Consider the following 24,028-nt stretch of genomic DNA (forward strand, 5'->3'; position numbering starts at 1 on the left):
GTCCTTGCCCAGAAAGGATAAGACTCTTGACAAACCCTGTTCCTCTGGAGACCCAACTTTTTTTTTAATGGGTGTATTTCATGACAATTACTCTTTCCCTCTCTCTACCAGGGCTGAGAGGATACTTCTCAGAGCTTCACTGTGTGAATCCGGAGTTCCTGGAGCTAATGGCATTGGAAGTGTGGGACCCCTAAGATTGCAGCCTGAAGTGTTTCTCTCTCTCAACATAGTCCACCCACAACCTGCAGCAATTCGTTAAAATTACCATTTAAATGTTCCCACCAGTTTATGGCTCCAATATCTCTTGCTCCAGGTAAGCAGATCTCTGCTGAGTCCTTCTGGATTTGCTTCTCTCCAGATTTTGTGGTTGTAAAGTGCACAGTGACCTTGGTTCTCTGGAGGTAAAACAAAAGCCATTGATTTTCAGTTTGCCTATCTTTTTCCTTTTGTAAAGATAGTGTAGCAGTTTGATATTGCTTATGAATTCCAAAAATAGATATTGGATTTTGTTTGTAAACTGGTCTGAGATTTTGCTTTTATTTGATTAAATTATGATTAGGGCTTTGATTGGGCCATGTCAGCAGGGTGTTGAGTCCGTGCCCCTTGGTGTGTGGGGACTCACAGAGAAAATACATGGCAAAGGACAGAGTTGGGAGTTTATTTGAGCTGGAGCCCGGGAAGTGAACACACAGGAGAAGAACATGGAAGAATAGCTCCTTACACACAGCAGAAGCCCCGGGGAGAGAGACAGAGATGTTCACCTGATAGTTTATAGCTGGCCTTGGGAAGAAAGCACAGCAGCTGAGCCCAGAGAGAAACAGAGCCCTGGGGAAGAGAGGAACCCAGGAAGCCTGAACTCTTGGCAGACATTGGCAGCCATCTTGCTCCAATATGGGGCAACTGACTTTGGTGAAGGAAGTAATTTATGCATTCTGGCCTGGTAACTGAAAGCTCCTACCCCAAATAAATACCCTTTATAAAAGCCAACAGATTCCTGGTATTTTGCATCAGCACCACTTTGGATGACTAATACAGATAGAAATGATGACTTCCACACTGTTTATTTGTTGGCACTGAAACTGGAAGACCCAGCGAGTTTTGTGTTTTTTTTTAAATTTTAAAACAACTTTAATTAATCATTGTTCTTTCAGGACTTGAGCAAAGAATAATCTCCTGGGGCTTCTGTAGACAGACCTTCACCAGTAACCTTCCAGAAGGAACGCTATGAATGCTAGGGAACTGAAGAATACTGAATTGCAACAAAATTCTAAAAATCCTTTAACTTCTTAGTTCAAACAGTTTAAATGCTGAAGAGAACAATTTCATCATAGTTATTTCTGTGTTAACAAAGAATATCAGATGCTATCTGTGCAGCATTATTTAATACACGAACACCTTTCTTAGAACACTTCATGCTTTGCTTCAACTTTGAATAAAAATTGTTTGCACTTTTACACAAACACCGAAATTTGCATTTGCATTATCTTCACCAAAAGCAGTTAAAACCATCCTCATCAACTCTTAACTTAGTGTCTACAAAAATTTATATTGCTTCTGAAGATGCTTTTGGAAGGATTTCACTCACAATGGCCTTATAAGTCAGTCTTTTATATGAGATAAACACTGCACAAGCAAAAGAAAAATTTCCTTCTTCATTGTGATTACTTGTATCTGGGTTATCTTGTAAAAATTGGAGGCATTTTAGATCTTTGACAATTCCTGTAATAGTAAATGGAGCTGTTACATGTTTTATAACAGATTTCATCCTGGCCCTTGAAATTCTTTCACAATTTTAGAATCAGAAAATACTTCTAGTGGGAAGCAGACGTGGCTCAACTGACAGAGTGTCCGTCTACCATATGGAGGGCCCAGGGTTCAATCCCCAGGGCCTCCTGATCCATGTGGCAAGCTGACCCATGTGCAGTGCTGCTGTGAGCAAGGAGTGCCGTGCCACGCAGGGGTGCCCCCGCATAGGGGAGCCCCACACACGAGTGTACCCTGCAAGGAGAGCCCCCCATGTGAAAAAAGCACAACCTGCCCAGGAGTGGCACCACACACATGGAGAGGTGACACAGCAAGATGACACAACAGAAAGAGATGCAGTTTCCCAGTGCTGCCTGACAATGTAAGCGGGTGCAGAAGAACACACAGTGAATGGACACAGAGCGCAGACAATGGGGGATAGGGGAGAGAAATAAAATAAATCTTAAAAAAAAAAATTCCTTCTAGTAGTAATACATTCAATGCATTTTAGATCTTTGATAATTTCTGTAGTAGCAAATGGAGCTATTACATTTTTAATAACATTTCATCCTGGCCCTTGAAATTTCTTTTGCAATTTTAGAATCAGAAAATATTTCTAGTAATAAAACATTTAATGAGTCATTTGAGGTGAAAACTTGATGATGTACAGTTTACTAGAACTTCTGCTCTGATTGTTCTCTTCATCTGAATTTCTCTTTATCACAGTATTATCTCTTTAATAATACTTGACATATACTTACCTCCAGCTTATCATAGATTTCACCCATGTAGGTGTCAGCTTACATCCTTCCTCTACCCCCGATTTCCTGTAAGCCTATCATCCAGTCTCCACAGGATGGAGGAATAGCATATGGATTAGAGTGGACTTACTGATATTCTATTCATGAACTATTGTGATTAGTAACTGAAGAAAATGTGGCATTGGTGTGGAGAAAGTGGCCATGGTGGCTGCTGGGTGCGGGGACTGGGAGGAAGAGATGAGATGTGGAGGCGTATTTGGGGCTTGGAATTGTCCTGGGTGGTGCTGCAGGGACAATTACCGGACATTGTATGTCCTCCCATGGCCCACTGGATGGAACTTGGGAGAGTGTGGGCTATGATGTGGACCATTGACCATGAGGTGCAGCGATGCTCAGAGATGGATTCACCAAATGCAATGAATGTGCCATGATGATGGAGGAGAATTTTGCTATGGGGGGAGGAGTGGGGCGAGGGGGGTGGAGGGTATATGGGGACCTCATATTTTTTTAATGTAATATTAAATAAATAAAGACAAAAAAAAATACTTGAGGAAATTTTGTCTCTTATTCTTACCTGTTAATATATGCTGATTTATATCTGACTTTCCATCTTTTTTTTTTAATATTAAATGAATACTTACATACTGTGGAAAGTGTTTCAAAAGTACTTTTCCCTTATTCTGATGAATTCCGAAAATTCATCACAAAATTTATGCTTGCCTTTTGGGATTCAAATATACATAGAAGAAATAAATGATAGCAATGAAATAGACCGAATTTGGTAATCTCATTGCCTCATCAGTTCATTTGTGACTCACAAAGCTGAAGTCCTAATCACCTGTAAATAGGGAATGAACTGTTGAAATGGTTGCAAACATGTGAACTAATTATAAATTGTACTTGATATGTAATGCAGAAAGGTGAACTTAATGTGTGCCTGCAAGGGAGAGCTAAATTTACAAGGGACAGTCTCCGTGTACAAAGCCAGAGCTGATCTTATTTAAGGTTTTAGGAAGCTTGGTGTCCGGGAATGCGTAGATTTTCAACAGTAGGAATGTTTAGGGTTTGGCAGACTTTTAACTATGCTAGTGTGGTCACTGGAATAAGTTTGCTCTATATTGCTGTACTTTCAGAAGTACTGTCACTGGAGTAAGGCTGTTGCTGATTTACTGACTTTCAGAGCCTGTGTACTGATCCAAAATTATCTCTATTTAACAATGATTAATTTATTCATGACTTAGAACTTTGGTCAAAAGAACAGTCTTTTTCTTTAATATAGGCACTTTCAATTCTCCCCATTTTGGTCTTCCTTCAGTCAAACACACAGAAGAGACCAGAAGGGATTGTACAGATCTTTATTTGTGTAGTATGGTTTTCACCTAGTACTGCCTTTAAGTGATTTAAACAACTACAGTAGCAGAAAAATAGCTCTAATTAACAATTTTTTTGTGTGATTTATTGTAGAAAACTGAATATGTCCTGGCAAAGTCGATACAGGATGCAGGACAAAATCATTAAATACAGGATAGGTCGTGTACATAAGGACACCTGGCAACCCTACCTACGAGTCAGATTGGCTTTCTTCTCACTCATCACCCTTCCATAACTGCCTGTAAAAAAAAACATTTATTTATTTGAATACACAAATACCTGCCGTAGTCTCCATCCATGTTTTCCCTGTTTGAATTTGTACCTTCATTCACCTATCACTTCAATTACTACAATAGTCCAGATTTCTAGGTGCCAGTCTGTGGAGTTCTCTTTAACTCTTTACATTCATCGTTCCACTGTTGCTAAAGCAGTAGTAACTTCAGTATAAAACCCAAACTCCTGAGCATGGCAAATAAGGCCTTTTGTTGTCTGACCTCAGCTTTTATTCAAGCTTTAATATCTGCCATCCTTCTGCTCATTATTGTAAATTTGAGGTTCTGTAAACAAGTCATGCTATTACCCACTTCTAAGTTCACATATGCAATTTCCTCTTATTTGGAATAGTCACCTCACCCTCTGGAGAATTCCTATTATTCCTCCAAAAGTTGGCTCAATCATCGTGTCCTCTAGAAAGCTTTCTTTGATCTCTCCAGGTTCCCTTGGGCAGGTTCCATTCCTTTTCTTCATCTTGTGCAAATCTCTATAATATTCTTGTACTATAACATAATATTGTCATAACTTATTTAGCTGTGACTACAACCACATTTACAAATTGTGGGAAATTATATTTGCTTACTCATTTGCTATTCCAACTCTATCCCCTTTCCCCCAATTTGTGGCCTCATGAAACATAAGGCCTCTGCCTTTTCTTAATGATTACAATATGTAGTACAGCATATGCTCCAAAGCTGGAGTTAAGTTTTTTTTTAGTATTGTTCCCCTTTAGTTTCAAATTGACACTAGAGAATATCAATAAAAGAAAATATACTTTATTTCATGAGATTGATGTCTTTTTTCAAGATTTTGCCACAGGTATTAGATTCATTAAACTACTTCTGATCTTTTTGTTGACAAAAGAAATATTTAGATATATATACCTAATAATATATAGCAGATACACTTGCATAATTAAATGACTTCAGTGCAGTAAAAAAAAAACCTGGAAAAACAAAGAAATTGGGTAGGAGATCCCTAATTCACAGTAATTACTAGAACAAAGGAAGAAGAGAGAACTTTTTTTTTTTTAATGAAATCCATGCATAAAGTTTGACACATCAGGTAAGGAAAAGGACAAACCCCAGAGTCTGAGAGGTAGATAACAATTCATTTTTTATCTTTTATTTGGCCCTTTTCTCTAAAAATGTATGGTTTCTTTAAACAATCCTTTTGTATGCTAATAAAATGTTATAAAAAATATATTACTAGTCTATACAGTTTTGAAGTTTTTCTAGTGAGAAATCCAGCACACCTCCCTACCTACCCAGATGTTTATGATGATCACGTGACATCTAGGATATACTGCTGTAGAAAGGCAGGGAAGAAAAACCTTTTATTTTACAAACACCCAAAGTCAATGTCTCCTATTGTGAATGCTTCATCTCAGGTTATTTTTAAAAGTGTCTGGCAGACATGAATGCTTTCCTCATATCTACTACATAGTTAAGGTTCATCCTTGGAATTTAACATCTGATGAGGACTAATTTCCTATATAATAGTTTTCTCAGATCCTTTACGTTTATTACATCACTCACAAGTACGTATTCTCTGACAAGCTTTGGTTTAAGGCTTTTGCATATAGACATCTACTTTCTAGGGGTTCCCCTCAATATGAATTTTATAATGATTAGTAAGGGATGACCTATGGTTGAAAAGTTTCCCACATGTATTACACTCATAGGGTTTCTCTCCAGTATGAATTCTTTGATGTGCAATACGTGATGAGCTTTGTCTAAAAGTTTTCCCACATGTATTACATTTAAAGGGTTTCTCTCCTGTATGAATTCTGCGATGTTGAATAAGAGCTGAACTTTGGCCAAAAGACATCCCACATTCTTCACATCGATATGGTTTCTCTCCGGTATGAATTCTCTGATGATTACTAAGGGATGAGTTACACCTGAATGTCTTCCCACACTCATTACATTTATAGGGTCTTTCTCCAGTATGCATTCTCTGATGTTGAATAAGAGCTGAGCTTTGTCTGAAGGCTTTTCCACACACTTTACATTTACATGGTTTCTCTCCAGTATGAATTCTCTCATGAATAATAAGTGTTGAGTGGGAACTTAAGGCTTTACCACATTCATTACAATTATAAAACTTCTCACCAGTATGAATTATTCGGTGTCTATTAAGTCGTGAAATAGAAGTGAAGCCTTTTCCACATTCATTACATCTATAGGGCTTTTCTCCAGTGTGAATTCTTTCATGTTGAATAAGAGATGCGCTCTGACTGAAGGCTCTCCCACATTCACTACATTTAAAAGGTTTCTCTCCAGTGTGAATTCTCTGATGATAACGAAGGGAGGAGCTAGACTTAAAGGTGTTGCCGCACTCATTACATAAATAGGACTTCTTTCTGGAATGAATTCTTTGACATCCAGGAAGGGATGTGCTGCAACCAGATGACTTCCTACCTGGGTTATATTTATAGGGGTTTTCTCCAGCATGTATTTTTTGATGTATAAAAAGACCTGACCTTCGGCTGAAGGATTTGCCACATTCTTTACATCTGTAGGATTTCTCCACAGTATGGGTTCTTAGATGTTTATAAAGAGATGTACTAAGAGTGAAAGCTTTCCCACATTCTTTACATACATAGGGTTTCTCTCCAGTATGAGTTATTTGATGCTGAATCAGAGCTGAACTTTGGTTGAAGGCTTTAAAACATTCTTTGCATTTAAATAATTTCTCTCCACTATGATTTTTTTCATGTTTACGAAGAGATGAAGTGTTAATGAAGGTTTTCTCACACATACTACATTTATAGCGTTTGTCTGCTGTGTTGATTTTTGGTTGGTTAAGTAAATTTGACTTCTGTTTGAGGCTCTTTCCTTGTATTTCACATTTTAGTAGTGCCTTTTCTCTAGGAACTTTCTGTTCTTTATCAAGGACAGGCTTTCGGCTAAAGTTTTGGCTAGCTTCAGTATTTCTATGGCTTTTTTCTATGATGAGATTTTTTTCCTTTTTATCCTGCTGTTTTTCTAATCTATTTTCATACAGGCAGGGACGTTCTGATTTAAAGCCCCAAGGTCCACTCCTTTTGGATCTTGTCTTTACCAGTCTCTGAAATGATGGCTCTTGTGTTTGAGTTGACTTTGTGGTTTTATTACTGTTCTTCCATTCTAGAAAAAAGAAAAAGAAAAAAAGAAATTGAAGATGTTTCATGTATAATAGCATTTGGCTAGTGAGACAAAATGTGTAGAATGAATAAATATTGATGATATTTAAACAAGGTCTTGATGTCTGGCCAAAAAATAGCAAGAGGTAAAAATAGTAGTGTTAAGTAGTATAAAAAGTAATAGATGGGAGCTGAAGTCTTGGGTATAAAAGAAAAGAAAGAATAAAAAAAACCCATTTCAACAGGGTGAGATGTAAGAGTAATGAGAACTGGTTAATAGAGAATGAAGAAAAAGGATTAAAAGGGGAGCATGAATTGGGAAAGGAAACTTGGCAAGAGTCCAAAGCCCATGACAGATTCCTAAATTATCTTCATGACATTTCTCCTTTATGTGTAGTCACTCCTAATTTGAAACCCTTTTTCCCTTATGCCAAGTTCCTTTGCCTCCTCAGACTTGGTTCAAAAGGTATTATAATTCTTTTGAGTCATTTATTGACTCTGAGTTTCCAGTCCTTTCCCTTTATTACACCACTTAACACACAGAGAATTAAGTATCTATATCATATAAACATATTATTACACATCATTTTCTACCATGAGTGCTGTTCACAAGCAGCCTATCAAGCCCTATTGACTTATTATAAAAGGAACACGTTTGTTTTATTAACCTTCCTTAAATACAATCTCCATTTGAGCAATGTCAAATATTCTTAATTACTTACATATTCATTTCTTATTTGTATGGAAGTTTCAAACCCTTAAAGAAGAAGTTGCCTTCTAGGACAATACATGGGTAAAAGGGAGGTTTCAGGGCCAGTTCAAACAGGTTGGTATTACTGAATTAATCTACAGAGGGACCACAAGATAGGGAATGAAGCCAGAAGGTGCCAGCTAGGAAGGGAACCCACTTACATACCAAGTAAGAGAGGAGAGGAAGGCAGAACGGACAAGAGCCAAAGATGAACAATAAGAGAGGCATGGATGGAAAAAGGTCATAAAGAACTGAATTCAATAAATATTAAAAGCAGGTAAGGACACAATTTGGTATTAAATTTTGGCAGGGAAATCGCTGTCCATGTAGTTTGACATTTTCTCCTGGGCAATTTAAAGGGATACTGTGGATCTCATAGTACCTATTTTACATTTGTTTTCTTACCTCTGTACATATTACCTCTGCTTAGAGTGCCCTTGTGGACATAAAATATCTGCTTTTCTATTTTCTTCTTCTAGTTTTAAATTCTCAATTTCTTTCATAGATTGCTCTTCTTCTGTGCCCTCTTTAAAAACTGGATTTCCCCCCCCCCCCGCCCCCACTCTACACAACCTCCTTTACTAATTTTATATGCACCTATATCTTTAACTACTATTGTAAGGGGAAGTTTTTTACTCCCTCTCCAACTAGGCCTTGCTAAATTAAACAGTCAAAATTCAATACATTATTGGGGCCAAACTTACATATATTGTAGGGAGGGGCCACAAAAATGGAGCACTTTCCCTGTATATGCCAGTCATTGTTTCTAGGTTTAGTACATGTGGCTGAGAAGAAGTTAGCAAGATTCTGAAATGCGTTTAGCTTATACAGTAAAGCTAGGGACCCTGCCTTAGGCCTTAGTGTAAAGGCTACAGCTCTGTGACCAACACAACTGTATTAGAGCCCTGAAGTTTGGGCTCAGGTATCTAAATGGTATTTTGTTTCCCATTTATTATTGTTCCTCCCATAATCTCCTAACTAGTCTCTCTGAGAGCCTTGTCCTTTGCCAATTCAGTCTCCAAACTACCAGAGTAATCTTTCTAAAATCCTTATTGTGCTACAAACTTCCTTAAGACCATCCAACTAATCTTCAATGATTTGTATATAAGGTCCACAGTCCTTAATGTAGTGAACAAGGCACTTTATGATGTGAACTTTGTCCATCCCTTCCTCATCTCCCACCCTGGCTTCTTGCCAGGTATGTTGACTGCATGTAATTTCTGGAGATCTCCAAGCTTTTTCTCGGTTCTTTGTCTTTGCATATGCTGGGAATACCATTTCCATTCACAAATACTCATTAACTGTCTTCTATGGGCCAGATAATGTTCTAGAGAACATGGACAGGGTGTTGAATATGACAGTTTCAGCCTTCAAGGAGTTTATGCTTTGGTGTAGCATTCATTTGGTGGGGAATGAAGTGACAGATAATAAATACACAGATAGTAAGTAAACAAATAAATCATAAACAAATGCTCTAAAGGAAACTAGAACAGAATAAGTGCATACAGCAACAGGGGATAAGAGAGTTATTTCTGATAGAGTGATCATTTGAAGGTTACTTCTGAGTGAAGACCTAAATGAAGATAAGAAACAAGCCATATGGACATCTGAAGAAAGAGCTTTCCAGGCAAAAGAAATAGCAAATACAGAAGTGTGGCTTGTTTTATTTGAGCAACAACAAAGAGGATGGTGTGGCTGGAGTGCAGTGAGCAAGAAGAGAATGGTAAATAAGACTGGAGCAAGACATGGCGGGGGGGGCAGGGGGAATTGTTCAGATTTGATTTTAAGCATGATGGGAAGGTACAGGGGAATTACATGCTCTTTCAAGTTGGCTACTGTGTACAGAACTTTGGAGGGGGCATAAGTGGAAGGAGGAAAGGGAGAGACCACTTAGAAGGCTAGTACAGTTATATCTAGGTGCAAAGAGGGGTGGAGGTGCAGGTGATTGCAACCGAGTGTATTATGAAGCAGCAGCTAACAAGCTTGGCCTTACTGACGGACTGCATGTGGCTCCTAAGCTTCCCCACTCCATTTTTGCATATAAGGTCCACGGTCCTAATGTGGTGAACAAGGCACATCATGATACTCCTGAAAATGATGAATGCTGGTACTGGTCACCGAGAAGGGGATGGCTAAGAGAAAGGCAAGTTTGAGGTCTTTTGTTTCAAGTAAGCCTTCTATGGTAGAGATGCCTTAATAAACACTGAAGGAAGATACTGAAATAGTTGGATGTATTATTCTGGAGATTGGGAAAAAGTTAAGAGCTATGGATAGGTATTTGGGAGTCACCAGCATATAAGTTTCAATTAAAACCAAAGAACTGAAAGGAATCACTTGAGGACTACAACATTTAGAGATCAAGAGGAAGAAAATCAGGAGAACACGGCGTTCCCGAAGTACTTCAGGAAGGAGTGGGTGATCAACTGTGGCAAATAATTTGAGAACTAAAAACAAAACCCTGAATATGGACAGACAGGGGTTGTCTGGGACTTAATAACAGTGCTTTTAGTGGAACAGTAAGGAAGAAATTCTAAACTAGAGTACACAGAGGAAACAATAAGGGGTGAGAAAGTAGAAACATCAAGTATAGAAACCCTTCTGAAAGGTTTTGTTTAAGAGGGAGTAGAGAAATGGGGCCTAAAGAGTTTATTTTTTTAAATCAAAGTGATTACAGCTACAAGGGTTCTTATCAATTCTGGGAAACTCAACCCAATTCTACTGTATAGAGCCAACACCTTACTCTTGGACTGACGTTTCTCTCTGAAGTGGACATGAATCTTGGATTGTGGACCTCCCAACTGTTCTAAGCTGGAGTCTTCTATAGGTCTACACATCTGCCTCCTGAAATGCAGTTCAATCTCTGCTCCCTCCTAGAATCGAGCCTGGATCTGGACTACCTCATAAAAAAGGTTAAGACATCTGACATGTAGACACCAGATTGATCTTGCAATTGACCACCACCCTGACTAGTTCCTGTCATTAGGTGTCAATTCTCCTCCTTGGCTCTTCCAATACTTTGAATGTCTCGATTTTCTACTCTCCCCAATGAGTTCATTCATTCTCACCCATCTTATGTGAATGACACTCCTGACTCATCTCAAAATACCCTGCAGAGATATTTATAACTATCTCCTGGAATTTCCATTTGAGTATCTTTCATATAGTTCAAATTCAGCCTGTCCAACTCTGAACCTAGCATACTCCTTTTCAAACCATTTTTGCTGTTTCCCAATTTAGAATTATATCATAAACTTTTCAGTTATTCTGTCATAAATTCTTAGTTTCAACTCAGAATCTTTTCTCCCCTGCGTTTCAAATGCTCTTAAATCCTATTCCTAAAATGTCTCTAACAGCCATCACTAATATGTGCAAGTTTAGGGTCTCCTTACTCTATAGTAACTACTGTTACTGAGCCTCAATTTGTTCCTTTGACCCACGATTCTCACCTTCCGCAGTAATATTTCTCACCAGATTTATCCCTCTTAATGTAAAGCATCAATTGCTCCTTATTATATTCAGTCTTCAAATATTTACCAAGCACCTATTATGTGCTAGGCTCTATCCTAGTCATTGGTGATCAACAATACTCTAAAGATCCAGTAATAATAAAAGAAATAGTTCATTTCCTCAAGGAGCTTAAGTTTGGCATTAGAGACAAAGACGTGAACAGACAATGCAATGTGAATGTGGTAAGGGCAGACTTCCTGGAGTGCAGCAGTCCCCTGGCATAAGACCATGTATCACTACTCCCAGGACTCTGACTTGACTTTCATCTTTGAGGAAAGAAAGGAGGGTCATCCTAGTAGGAGAAAGACATCCAAGTCAGTTCTGATGTCCCTCGTATCCTTCAGACTTCTGCTCATGGTTTTCCTACAAGGATGTCTTCCCAAATCTGACGGGATTCAGGACTCTGAGTCTTCAGGTGGCCCCAGGGTCTCTCTGGACAGCTCCGAACTCCTGTCATAATTCTACTCAGTTCAATGCAGTTTATACTCAATTCACTCGGGAAGGGAAACTCAATTGATCTGGTGCTCTTGAGGCAAGGGGAAAGAAAGAAACCTTTCTTCTTTTCCTCTGGTAATTATTTCATACCAAACTCAGTCCATCCCTAGTAGCTAGACTGACATCTCTTCTATCACTCAACTGGTTCACTGATGCCTGCATTCTTTACTTTGTGGTGGCCTTCCATAATTCCCACAAAATTAGTGTATTCCTCCCAAATGAGAATTAAAAAGAATAGATACTGGTGGTTAGCATACTATAAGTAAAACAACAAACATCTCAATTTATAGTGGGGAGAAAGCTCCTTCCTGGCACGAGAGATTTCAGGACAGAGACATGCTGCCCTGCAGTTCTTCTGCAGGGCTCGAAACACGCTTATGCACCTGGACCTGCTAGTAGCCTCTGACAAGTCCCCCCACTTTTACTCCACCATTCATGCTTTCCGTGAAGCTGCAATAGGATCTTTTCAGACTGGAAACACAAGCATGTAGCCAGCTACAAAGTAGCTTTGTAAGGCTCCCAAGTATAGACAAATCCTCTGCAGGGTCCATGGCTCAGCGTGACCTGGTCCTTGCTTTTCTCTTCTGCTGAAACTTATTCTGCTTCCCTCACTCTCTGTCTCGGCATGCTGGCTTCCTTCTCAGGACTTCACACATGCCATTTCCTGTGCCTGGAAACAGTTCTCCACATCTGCAGACCCTACAGCACTCTCACAGCAAAGTCCTTGATGATGCCGGAATTCCCTCCTGGTGTATGTTCACATGGTGCTTTGTATTTTCCCTTCACGGTAACTTTACAGTGTTGTGTGCAAACTTGATTCTCCAACTCGAGGCTGAGCCTCACCTTGTAAACTGCTCTTATTCCCCAACTTCCATGACAACTCCCTCTGTTTCTCTTCTCTGAACTTCTCAGGTTCAGTCACAGATTCCTTTTATAACACACCTGGTAATGTTTCCTGGGGTTCTGTCCTCCGTTCTCTTCCCTCACCTGGGCAACTCAAGGCTTCAAATACCCCCTTTGTACTGATGATTCCCTAGCCTCTTTTGAATTCTAACCCCATCTGTGCTATACAATTGCCCACCAGCAGGTGAGTATCACTTGTAACTCAAATGACACCTATCTCACACTGAACTCATCCCATACTTTTAACAAACCAGCTCTTCCTCCTTCCTCATGAATCCAATCACAAGTGCCTTTGTTCAGGCCATAATAACTTTTGTCTAGATTTATTGCAACAATCTCTGTTAAGGTTTCCCACCTCTAGTTTTGCCTCACTTTAAATCTATGTCCCACAGTGCATCCAAAGTGATTATTCTTATTAAGTTCAAATTGCCTAAGGACTTCATGAATATATTCTTTGTGAACAACTAAAACATTTAAATTATTACATTTCAACCCAAATGTAACTACTATTACCAGTTAAAGTGCATCCTCCCAACCTCTCCATATTTACATGAATATTATACATATAAACAATGTAATTTTCTTAAAATATAAATAATATCATAGCATAATACTGCTCTGTAATTTGTTTTTGTCCTTAGCCATGGAGCTCTATCTACACCAGTATACTCCTTCTTTGAACTGTGGCAGTATGTGCCAGAGTAATGACATGCGATAGGTTCTTCAGCTATTCCTGTATTGAAGGACACTTAAATGTCTTGCAATTTGTATTAAATCACTTTATCATAAGGCCCTTATCTAGTTTTCCAATATCACTTCCTTCCTTATCTCCTTTTTTCATGCACATACCCTGAACTTCAGCCAGAATAAATTATTTGCAGTTCCTTAAATATAAACTGTGGAGTGAGTACATGAAATATATGTTTCCTCTAAAACAGCAAGAAAGAACACAGAAAAGAGGTACTGAATAGATGGAACCAATGTAACTGTGTGGGCAATAGAAGTGTTTCACAAGAGTACACAAGGATGGATAGAAGACATGTAAAATTACACCAAAAATATATAGGGGCTGATAAGCTAAAATGTAAATCATAATGTAAAACATAACTAAAAATTTAGAAAATTGTATAGTCTAAAATATAAACCACAATGTAAACACAAATGTTACCTTGTTTGAAAGCTATTGTCTCAATATCTGTACATCAGTTTCAGTAAATATAGTATGAATATGTAAAAAGATTATCGCTGTGGAAGGGAAAAGGTTTTATGTTGGATATGTGGGAGTACTGTATATTGTATATATGAATTACTGTGATCTAAAACTCTTGTGAAGATATGCTTAATAATTAGAAAAAAGAAAAGAAAAAGATAGGACGTAGACACTGAGGAAAAGACGGAAGTAGCTGCCTTGCCAAGTTGCATGCAGGGCAGCACTTATTGCAGTGATGGAAGGCAAAACATCAAAAACAAAGCTTTTGCATTTTTAAATTTTTTGATACCCCAATTTATTTTTACCATAATTTTTCCAAGTTAATATATATTCTATATCTAACCTCTAAACTCATCACTATATTTCATTTTACTAATAAGGGAACCTGGCAATATATTGGGCTTCACTTTTCAGGAAGTTTTGGATCAAAGAGAGGTTCAACAATGGCAGCGGAGGAATACTGGTGTGGGATGTTATTGACAGGGGACACATGGTTGGCAGGGAGTTCTATAGGGCATATATCCAGGGTACATAAAAATGTTTGGACATTTTCATAGTGGTTACAATTAAAAACAACAACTGAGGGAGTGCTGAGTTCCTAGCCAGGGGAGCTCTATCACAGTTCCTAAAGGAACAGCAACAATCCCCCAAGTGCAACGGCAAAGACTAAAAAAGAAGGAAGGTCCAACAATGAGCCCTTGATACTAATGACTATGCTTGTGAGACTGTGCACCTGAAATAAGAACAAGGCCTAGAGCTGCAGAGTGCCTAAGAGTTACCTCCTGAGAGCCTCTGTGTTGCTCAAATGTGGCCAGTCTCGAAGCCAAACTCAGCATGTAAATGCATTGCCTTCCCCCAGCGTGGGACATGACTCCCAGGGATGAGCTTCCCTGGCGCCGAGGGATTACTACCAAGTACCAGCTGATGATGTAACTAGAAAATGACCTTGAATAATAGGGTCAACTTGGACCAGCAGAATATTTCAGTCTACATATAATACCAGGAGTTAAAAATGCCTTTTGACCTGAATCAAGGTGGAAATGGAAAGGACAAATGAGTTTATATGGCTATGAGTCTCCAAAAAAGAGCTGGGACGTTATCAGAGGGGTCGCCCTTATGCACATCTCAGCAGAGTCCCAGAGACAGATAAAGTAGATACAACCCTGGGTATTGGTTCTTCTGAGAGCTACAGAGACCCATAGGTTCTATGATCATGGCAGATGGAGTTCAGTGCCATGTCAGTTGGCCCTTCTCTGGAGTTTGTGTTTCTGTGTGATGGAGCTAGACTCAGATGTGATCTTTTTTTACAAGCCTCTCCTGTTATGTTTACCAGAACTGTAGTTGGTGCTGGGGTTTAATACATACCCAGAGGATCTGAATTTCTGGACTGACCATATGATAGCCAGGCCCTGAGCCTCGACAGACTTCAGCTCCTACACTCTGGTTTATTGGACTTACCCCACTCAGCCAACATGGAGTTGAAGAAGGTCAACCACCACACCATGGAGCCAAGAGTGCCTACAACTGAAAGCAGGAGGATTGCATGCAGCATCCATGTGGAATCTAAGCCCCCTCTTGATATAGATGTGGAGTGGACACAACCAATCCAAGGTCCACAGGATGGAGGAATAGAATATGGATTAGAGTGGACTTACTGATATTCTATTCATGAACTATTGTGATTAGTAACTGAAGAAAATGTGGCATTGGTGTGGAGAAAGTGGCCATGGTGGCTGCTGGGTGTGGGGAATGGGAGGAAGAGATGAGATGTGGGGGCGTTTTCGGGACTTGGAGTTGTCCTGGGTGGTGCTGCAGGGACAATTACCAGACATTGTATGTCCTCCCATGGCCCACTGGACGGAACATGGGAGAGTGTGGGCTATGATGTGGACCATTGACCATGAGGTGCAGCAGTGCTCAGAGATGTATTCACCAAATGCAATGAATGTGTCATGATGATGGAGGAGACTGTTGTTATGGGGGAGGAGTGCGGTGAGGGGGGTGTGGGGTATATGGGGACCTCATATTTTCCGAATGTAATAAAAAAAAAAAAAAAGAACACAGAAAGAGATCCTGAGAGATTCATTTGCTACAAGAGTAAGACAAAGCTTATATCTGGGGGTCTTCGGTTCTCTCCCCTTCTCCACCACTTCTTGAAGAAAGTTTCCCAACCAACATCTCCAAAGTGCATCCTCCTCTTAAAACCAGGCTGTTGCCTGCAGTGATTTCCCAGGCCCCTCAGTGCCCCACTCACCTAGACTGGAGACTCCAGGGCTTTCTTTCTCTACCTTCCACGGTTCTTCTCCTTGCTGCAACAGGGAGATCACTTTTGGTTTGGAAAATGGAACTCCTGCTCAAAGACAAAAAATTAAAAAAATAAGAGAGATTAATTTGGTTTTGTTTTGATACAAAGACATATGGCAATATTTAGTTATAGACCCTTGAACAAGAGAAACAAAATTTGAGCGGAAAACTCAAGAGGATGGTACTAAGAACTTCTATAGGCTGCTTGAGATTGTGTCCCCATACTGTGTGAGGGGATGTGTTAGGGGAAAGGCAAGTGACTTGTAAGACATGGCTATGTTGTAGTTAACTGTATGTTAGAGAAATATATTAATGACGCAGCCTTGCTTAATAGGGTGCCATTAGCTTTCCATAGAAGAGGGAATATGTTAGATGTACAGATAGATAATTAAAATTTGTAATCAGCTATCTATAGAAAGAATTATGTACCAAGCATCTTGTTTAAGATGAGAAAATACAATCTGAATCCTTTTCAAAGATGGCAGTAGTCAGCAAACTATGGGTCATGGTCAAAGCCAGGCCATCTCCTGTTTATGTATGGCCCTCAAGAAAAGAGTGGTTGGGGACAGTAAAAAAGAGAAGAGCAATATGTTACAGACACCATATGTGGCATACAAAGCATAAAATGTTTACTCTTTGGCCCTTTGCAAAAAAAATATGCTGACCCCTGGATTATATAATGTTCAACTAGCTGGAAAAGAGAAGTGGGAAAGGCAAGTTGGATAAAGCCCTCTGTTGAGAGATGAGCAAACCAACCAACCACAGACCAATGGTTACAGGGAAATGATGCCTGGCCTGAACCATGAAGAAATTTCTAGTGTGCAGCTGTGTAGGGGGAAGGGGATGATTATCAAGACTGCCCCTTCCACTCCCATACATAGGACAAATCCATGCCTAGAAGGGGATTGTGCAGTTTTAATATTTATTTGTAGAGATCCTATAAGGACAACTTCACTGCAAAACTCAGCTAAAATTTTCTGATGGCTTTTATCCAGGGAAGCACATGCTGAGTTATTCCAATTCCTACTTCCTGAATCTACAGGGACAGTTTTCCTTACCCACTGAGATCAGGTTCCTATAGTTCTCCAGCATCACATCCCGGTACAAGTTTCTCTGAGAAAGGTCCAGCTTTCTCCACTCATCCCGAGTAAAGAGCACAGCCACATCCTTGAAGGTCACGGACACCTGTAATGACAAGTCATTCAAGCTCAACCTGGATCAGCCATCACAGAGTGAAGGTGGTAACAGTGGGGGGAGGCAGGCAGGCTACCCATGAGATGCTTCTGATATTATTCAAGGTTCCAAGGGTTCCAGGTCATTTATTTAATGAACAATCAACCACTGACAAATATATACTGCATAGCATAAAATATGACCCAGGGCCTATGTTAACCACCATGTGAGATGTGTAGAGGTAATAAGACCATTATGGAGCATTAATTGGAATAATATTTCTGATGGTGACTCGACAGTATATTTAAATGTTTTAAGATGTACCTATTCTTTAATCCACTCATGACAATATTTGTGTTTCTATGAACAGTGCACAAAAATGCAAGCACAAGGTTATTTATCATGGTTTATGTAATAGGCAAAAAAATGGGGAAAAAAAATGGAGGCTAGGGTAAACATGTGGCACCATCTATGTGCTTACTCAAGGCTTGAGGACAGTAATAATGATAGTTGAGATAGCTCTCATTTACTGAATGCTTTCTATGAGTCAGCCACTGTTTTTAGAATGTTATATTAATATTTAGTGTATAATCTTTGTTTAATCTCTACAACAACCTCATGAAATCGACACTATTGTTGTCCCATTTTACACAGGAACAAAGAGGTTAAGAAATTTAAAGTCACACAGCTGGTCAGTGGTGGAGGCGAAATCCAATTCCAGTGGATGCCTAAGGCTTCATTCACAACCAAAATGTAAAACTGCCTCTTCATGCTTACTCTCAGGGTTAAGACATAAGTGAGATAATCTATACACTGCACTCAAAATTGTATCTGGCACATATTAAAAGTTCAAATATTAGTAACCAGATCCATATGACTGAATAGTAAGTAATCATTATAACAGATGGTGTAAGTCTGTATTTGTTGATATAAAAAGACATTCACAACACTAAGTACGAAAAACAGGGTATATCACTCTGTGTAACTTACTCCCATCCGTGCTAAATAAATTACAAGTACGCATAGAAAATGGTCCTGGGGGATGCACACCACAGGGTGGATAGCGATTATCTCTAGATGGTGAGGTTGTGAGGGACTTCACTTTCCTCTTTATATGTGCATAAATTTTATTCTCTGAAATTTTTACCGTGAGCATGTAATACAATCATGATAAGATAATTAATTTATTGGCATATGGGGGGAATATAAGAAATGACCCTGGCCCTCAAAGAATTTACAATCCAACCGGTCGAGATTGAAAAAAAATGCATGAAGTGATTTAATTCCAATAATATAAGTAAAATATTTAGCCGGCCAGGACCATAGGCCATGTCCTAGCTCTATCCAGGACAGTCGAGGCCCCAGGTCACAGACTTTACTAGTGGCAGAGGCAGGACCAAAACTAGTCTTCTACCTTCTAGCCCAGAACTCTCTTTGGTTTCTCTCTGGCCTTAAACTTCTCCACACTGAGTCTGACATAGAAGAATGGCTGGATGATTATGGGCACAAACTTAAAAGCCCAGGCACATGTGGGTTTGAATTCAGGCTACTTCACTTCTTTGAGCCTCGGTTTCCTCAGATGCAAAATGGGGGCAATGGCTGTTCTGTTGTCACAGATAGAAATACGTATAAATATACTCGGCATATTCCCCAGCATGCAGACAGTCAATAAACAAAAACTATTACTGTTAGTTGAAGACAGAGTAAAGAAAAGACAAGTATTCTCTAGGTCTTAGAAACACTGTGTAGCAATATCTAGCCATCAATATTAATATTATTGCTAATTTAATGACATTCTTTACCTATCACCACCACATAAGGAGTAAGCTACTGTGTGCCTGGCCCTGATCTAAACACTTGCCATGCACTAACTCACATGATTCTCTCACTTACTCTATGAGGTAGACACGGTTATTATTCTCATTTTACAGGTGAGGAAACTGAGGCACAAAGAGATAGAATTATTTACCCAAGGATCACAAGTGGCAACAGAAGAGATGGACTAAAACCCTGGCCTTTTTAAGGACTAGGAGCAAAGAAAGAATTGGCTCTGGAACTTTTGAGATGATTCCTAACATATTGTACTACTTGACTTTACGATGTGCTGACAGAAACTGACGATTCAAGTGTAGTATGAGGTGCTTTCTGCCAAGTAGTAATTCATCTTGGTTTGCTGTTAAAACTGTAAATACAACAGAACATTAACAAATATTCTGGTGTGTTCTTTTTTTTGAAGGTACAAGGGGGCTGGGGATTGAACCTGGGACCTTGCATATGGGAAGCTGGTGCGCAGCCACTGAACCACAGCTTGAGTTGTTTTTTTCATTTGTTTTGCTTGTTGTTTGTTTTTGTTGTTGTTAGGAGGCACCAGGAACTGAAATGTACCCGGGACCTCACATGTGGGAAGCAGGCACTCAACTACTTGAGCCATATCCGCTCCCGTTGTGGTCTTGTGCGGCAAACAAAACAGGAGGGTGGGTATAGCTCAGTGGTTGAGTGTCTGCTTCCCATATACAGGCTCAATCCGCATTACCTCCTGGGAAAAAACAACAACAAACAAAAACAGCAGCAACAATAACCTAGGCTTTCTCCTTGGAATGTTATTCCTGATAGAAGCATCTTTGTTTTCCTGGGGGTTTTGGGTCATACTGGATAGTCCAATGTGAGATTTAGGGCAGGGGTTGATTAAATCCATATAGTTTCAGAGTGGGGGCTGGCTGTGCCAGAGAAACCAGGAATTGCCTTAGGGTGAGGGCTTTGAGTTCAACCACGTGCGTAATCAATCAATCATGCCAATGTAATGAATTCCCAATAAAATTTCTGGATACTAAAGTTCAGGTGCACTTCCATGGTTGGCAATACTCCCTGCATAGTGTCACACACTGATGTCAGGAGAATGACACATCCTGAGTCCACCATGAAAGGACAATGGAAACTCTGCATTTGAACTCTTCTGGATTTTGCCCTTTGCGCATCTTCCCTTGGCTGATTATATTACTGCTAATAGACTGTAGCTATCAGTATAATAATAAAAATTTAAAAACTGGCTCAAGAGCCCCATTTCCTAACTACACTGTACAATGCCTCTTGACTACCTGTATCCCATAAAACCCTCCCTGCCCCTTCCTGAGGAGTCTTGCATCGCCTTATTGTTGACAGACCTCTACAAATCAGGATCTCCCTAACACGGCTATACTTTGTTTCTGCACTGGCTAACATGAACAGGGTCCCTCCTTTTTGCCACAATATAAAGATGAATATGGTGGGTCAAGATCCATTTTCAAGGCAGTGGTAGAAGGCATATGTGGTAGTTTGGTATTATTTATGAATTCCAAAATAGAGATATAGATGATGTAAACTGGTCTGTTCCTCTGGGTTTGATACAATATAAATTGTAAACTGGTCTGTTCCTCTGGGTTTGATACCCTTTGATTGTATTAGAGTCAGCTGAGATGACTTTGATTAAATTATTTAGGATTAGAGCTTTGATTTGGCTGACATCATTAGGGTGACTCAGTTTGAGTCCCTGCCCACCTTCCCTCCCCTTGGTGGGCTGATAAAACAGACTCTCACAAGGAAGTAGACACACAAAGAAGAACACAGAGGAATAGATAGGCGTGGCAGAGGTCCCAGGAAGAGACATGAGCCTGATAGTCTACAGTTGACCTTGTGAAGAGCAGAGCAGCTGAACCCAGAAAAAAATGAGCCCCGGGGAGAGAGACTAGGCTTATGCCAGACTGTAGCTGAGATCTGAAGAAGCTGGGACCATGGAGCCTTAAGAGGGAAGAAGGAAGGCTGAACCCTTGCAGACATCACACACCATCTTGCTTCAACATTGGCAAATGACTTTGGGTGACAAAGTACCCCTTATGGTACCTTGAATTGGTCTCTTTAGGTGTAAGTGTAAGCTTCCACCCAAATAAATACTCTTTATAAAAGCCAACAGAATTCTGGTACTTTGCATCAGCATGCCTTTGGCTAACTAATACAACATATAATACATAAAGTTAAGAGGAAGAAAACACTAAAAACTATGAGTTGGAAAAGTATGGAGAACATTTATCATCAGGATTCTCAGAGCTGGAAAGAAAAAAGTAAAGTAAAGCATTCTTGCCAAGGTTAGTGAGGTAGACTTGGGTAAGTGAAGATGGTGCCAGAGGGAACCTGACCAAGTGTGTGTGCTTGCTTTGTCCCCAGCGATGTAAGACTCATGGCACCATACCTATCAAATTAGTAGTCACAAAATGGATGGAGATTAATGGATAAAAGGGTATGTACTAAGAAAAGAGAAACATAAGCATGAGACATGGGTGGGGAGCGGGAGATAAGCATGCTCTGCAGAGTCCACGACATACCAGGGTGGACAGACCAACTCCACCACGTAAAAGACCTTGGGCTCCAGATCCTGGAAAAGATTGTGTTGGGTGGAGAACTTTAGAAAGAGGGTAAGGAAAACATCCATGCAGTAAGAGCTGAGACGGCAATGAACTCACCTGAGATCTTGCTTCCCTCTGTTCAGCAGCCATGTCCTCTTTCTGGGCTCTTCCTCTGAGGATGGGCCGTGTCTCCAGAAGATGGATCTGAGAGAAGGAAATGAGAGCCAGAAGGAAGCCCCTTCCCCATTCCACGCCTGAGTATCAGCAGGTCTGAAATCTTTACATCAACTGAGAATGACCAGGTGCCCTCACGGAGAGAGGTCAGAAGGAGGCAGGAGCAGACAGTATGAGAGAGAAGGCCGGTGGCCATCCCCATCCAGACCCAACTCTTCCCCTGGCACTCAGACTTCTCAGAGAGCAAGACTCAGAAAAGGGCAGTCTGTCAGCGGCGGTGGCGGCCACTCGCTCAGTCTTACCACCTGCCAGGCCCCGCTTTACCTCTAGTCCCACAGCACCGGTAGGCATTAGATGTTTGGGGAAACCGAGGACATTATATAGACGAGAAACAGATGACCGTGTGAGCGTGAGCAGCTTGCCTGAGTTCACACAGCCTTTAAGGACGGCCCCCAGACTGCAAGCTCCTGCTCTAATCGCCTGACCTCGGGGCCATCTAACATTTCTCCACCTTAAGATTTTCCCACCCAGTTCTCCCCTTTCCTATCAATGAATCAATTTCCAGAGTTTTATAGAGAAAACTGTTGCAGAGGAGGAAAACTGGCTTTCCTATCGCAGGAAGGGAGCGGCTGTCTTGAGCAAAGGGCACAGAAACCAAGGGTCTGGGTTCTAGTCTCGCCGCTGCCGTTGCAGGAGTCCGAGCAACCTAATTCTTCCATCAAACAGTCCGGTCCTATAAGGGGAGGAAATGCATTTTCTCACGCGTTATTTGAGCGCCGGTAGCAAATTCAAACACCCGCGGGGACCGAGCACGGCGAGCAGGACCGGAGGAAGCAGAGGCGCGGCTGGGCACCGGGGCGAGGGGGAGCCAGTGCGCGCCCGACGCGCTCGGGGGCCGAGGCTGCGGGACGCCGGCTGGGGCGGGCGGGCAGACCCGGGGCAGCGCGGGCCGCCCGCCCGCGGCGACCACAAAGGCCCCTCGGAGCCCCGGAGGCCCCGCCCTCGCCCCCCGCGCCCGGGCCCCGCACCGCGGGGCTGTCCCGGGCGCGCCCCCGCATCTCCCGGGGCCGCGTCCGCCGCCCGCATCTCGCCGCCCCCAGCAGCTCACCTCGCCCCAGGCCTCCGGGGAGTCCCGAGAGCCGCGCCTCGCCCGCGGCCGCGCGCCGCGGCGGGGAGGCTCCGGGACCGCCGCGGTCGCCACAAGAGCGCTGGGTCGGGGCTCCCGTCCGAGGGTGACTGCTGGGCCGACCTCGGGCCCGGAGCCGCTCACCCTGGAGGCAAACGCCCCGAGCCCCCAGCCGGGCCAGAGGGGCGGGGCAGGGGACGGGGTAGGTGCGGCCGCTCGTGCTTCTGGGAAATGGAGTCCACGGGAGGGCCCGGGCATTCTGGGAAGTGTAGTTCCCCGCGCTGGCCGGCGGAGGCGGGGCCCTGGCTGCGCCCTGTCACGTGGGCAGGCCCGCGGGCGGGCTCGCCGGGAGCTCTCCTGGGCTCGCCGGGCCCCGCCCTCTAAGGGTCGGGGTGAGGGTCCCTGCGAGTTGGGACCCTGCGACTCTGCTTCTGCGGGAGTGACGGCAAGAGCCTGTTACCCCTTCCGTTATTCAACAGAAATGTACTGAGCACCTACTATGTGCCAGCCATTGTAGGCGGTTGCGTCGGTGCACAACACAAAGATTAGCGCCTTCCAGAACTTTGCTGAGGGTGGAAGTGGTTACCATGCACATAATTATATCACCTTTTAGAAGATGGTAAGTGATGGGAAAAAGCGGAAGGAGAGCAGGGTCGGGGGATCCGGGGCGGGTGAGGGAGGTGAAGACTGAGCGAAGATTCAAAGGCAGCGCAGGAAGTTGAGGGGGAAGGTGC

General features: G+C 41.6%; 1 protein-coding gene across 4 annotated transcripts; it reads right to left on the reverse strand.

Moving 5' to 3' along the window:
• Positions 1–4,904: 4,904 nt before the first annotated feature.
• On the reverse strand, positions 4,905–23,498 carry ZNF354A (zinc finger protein 354A). 4 transcript variants are annotated; one of them, XM_058283185.1, is made up of 6 exons: positions 23,277–23,470; positions 22,112–22,901; positions 17,504–17,630; positions 16,396–16,491; positions 15,600–15,665; positions 4,905–7,279 (listed from the first exon to the last, which is right to left on the reverse strand). In XM_058283185.1, the coding sequence occupies exons 2-6, from the start codon at positions 22,142–22,144 to the stop codon at positions 5,745–5,747; spliced, it is 1,857 nt and encodes a 618-aa protein (XP_058139168.1). In that variant the 5' UTR covers positions 22,145–22,901; positions 23,277–23,470; the 3' UTR covers positions 4,905–5,744. The 4 variants fall into 4 exon arrangements, with proteins under 4 accessions (XP_058139168.1, XP_058139169.1, XP_058139173.1 ...); XM_058283186.1 differs by lacking the exon at positions 15,600–15,665 and having other exon boundaries at positions 23,277–23,498; XM_058283190.1 differs by lacking the exon at positions 15,600–15,665 and having other exon boundaries at positions 22,112–22,198; positions 23,277–23,487.
• Between the last annotated feature and the right edge of the window lie 530 nt (positions 23,499–24,028).

Source organism: Dasypus novemcinctus, chromosome 2, assembly GCF_030445035.2.
Source record: "Dasypus novemcinctus isolate mDasNov1 chromosome 2, mDasNov1.1.hap2, whole genome shotgun sequence".
Taxonomy (NCBI): domain Eukaryota; kingdom Metazoa; phylum Chordata; class Mammalia; order Cingulata; family Dasypodidae; genus Dasypus; species Dasypus novemcinctus.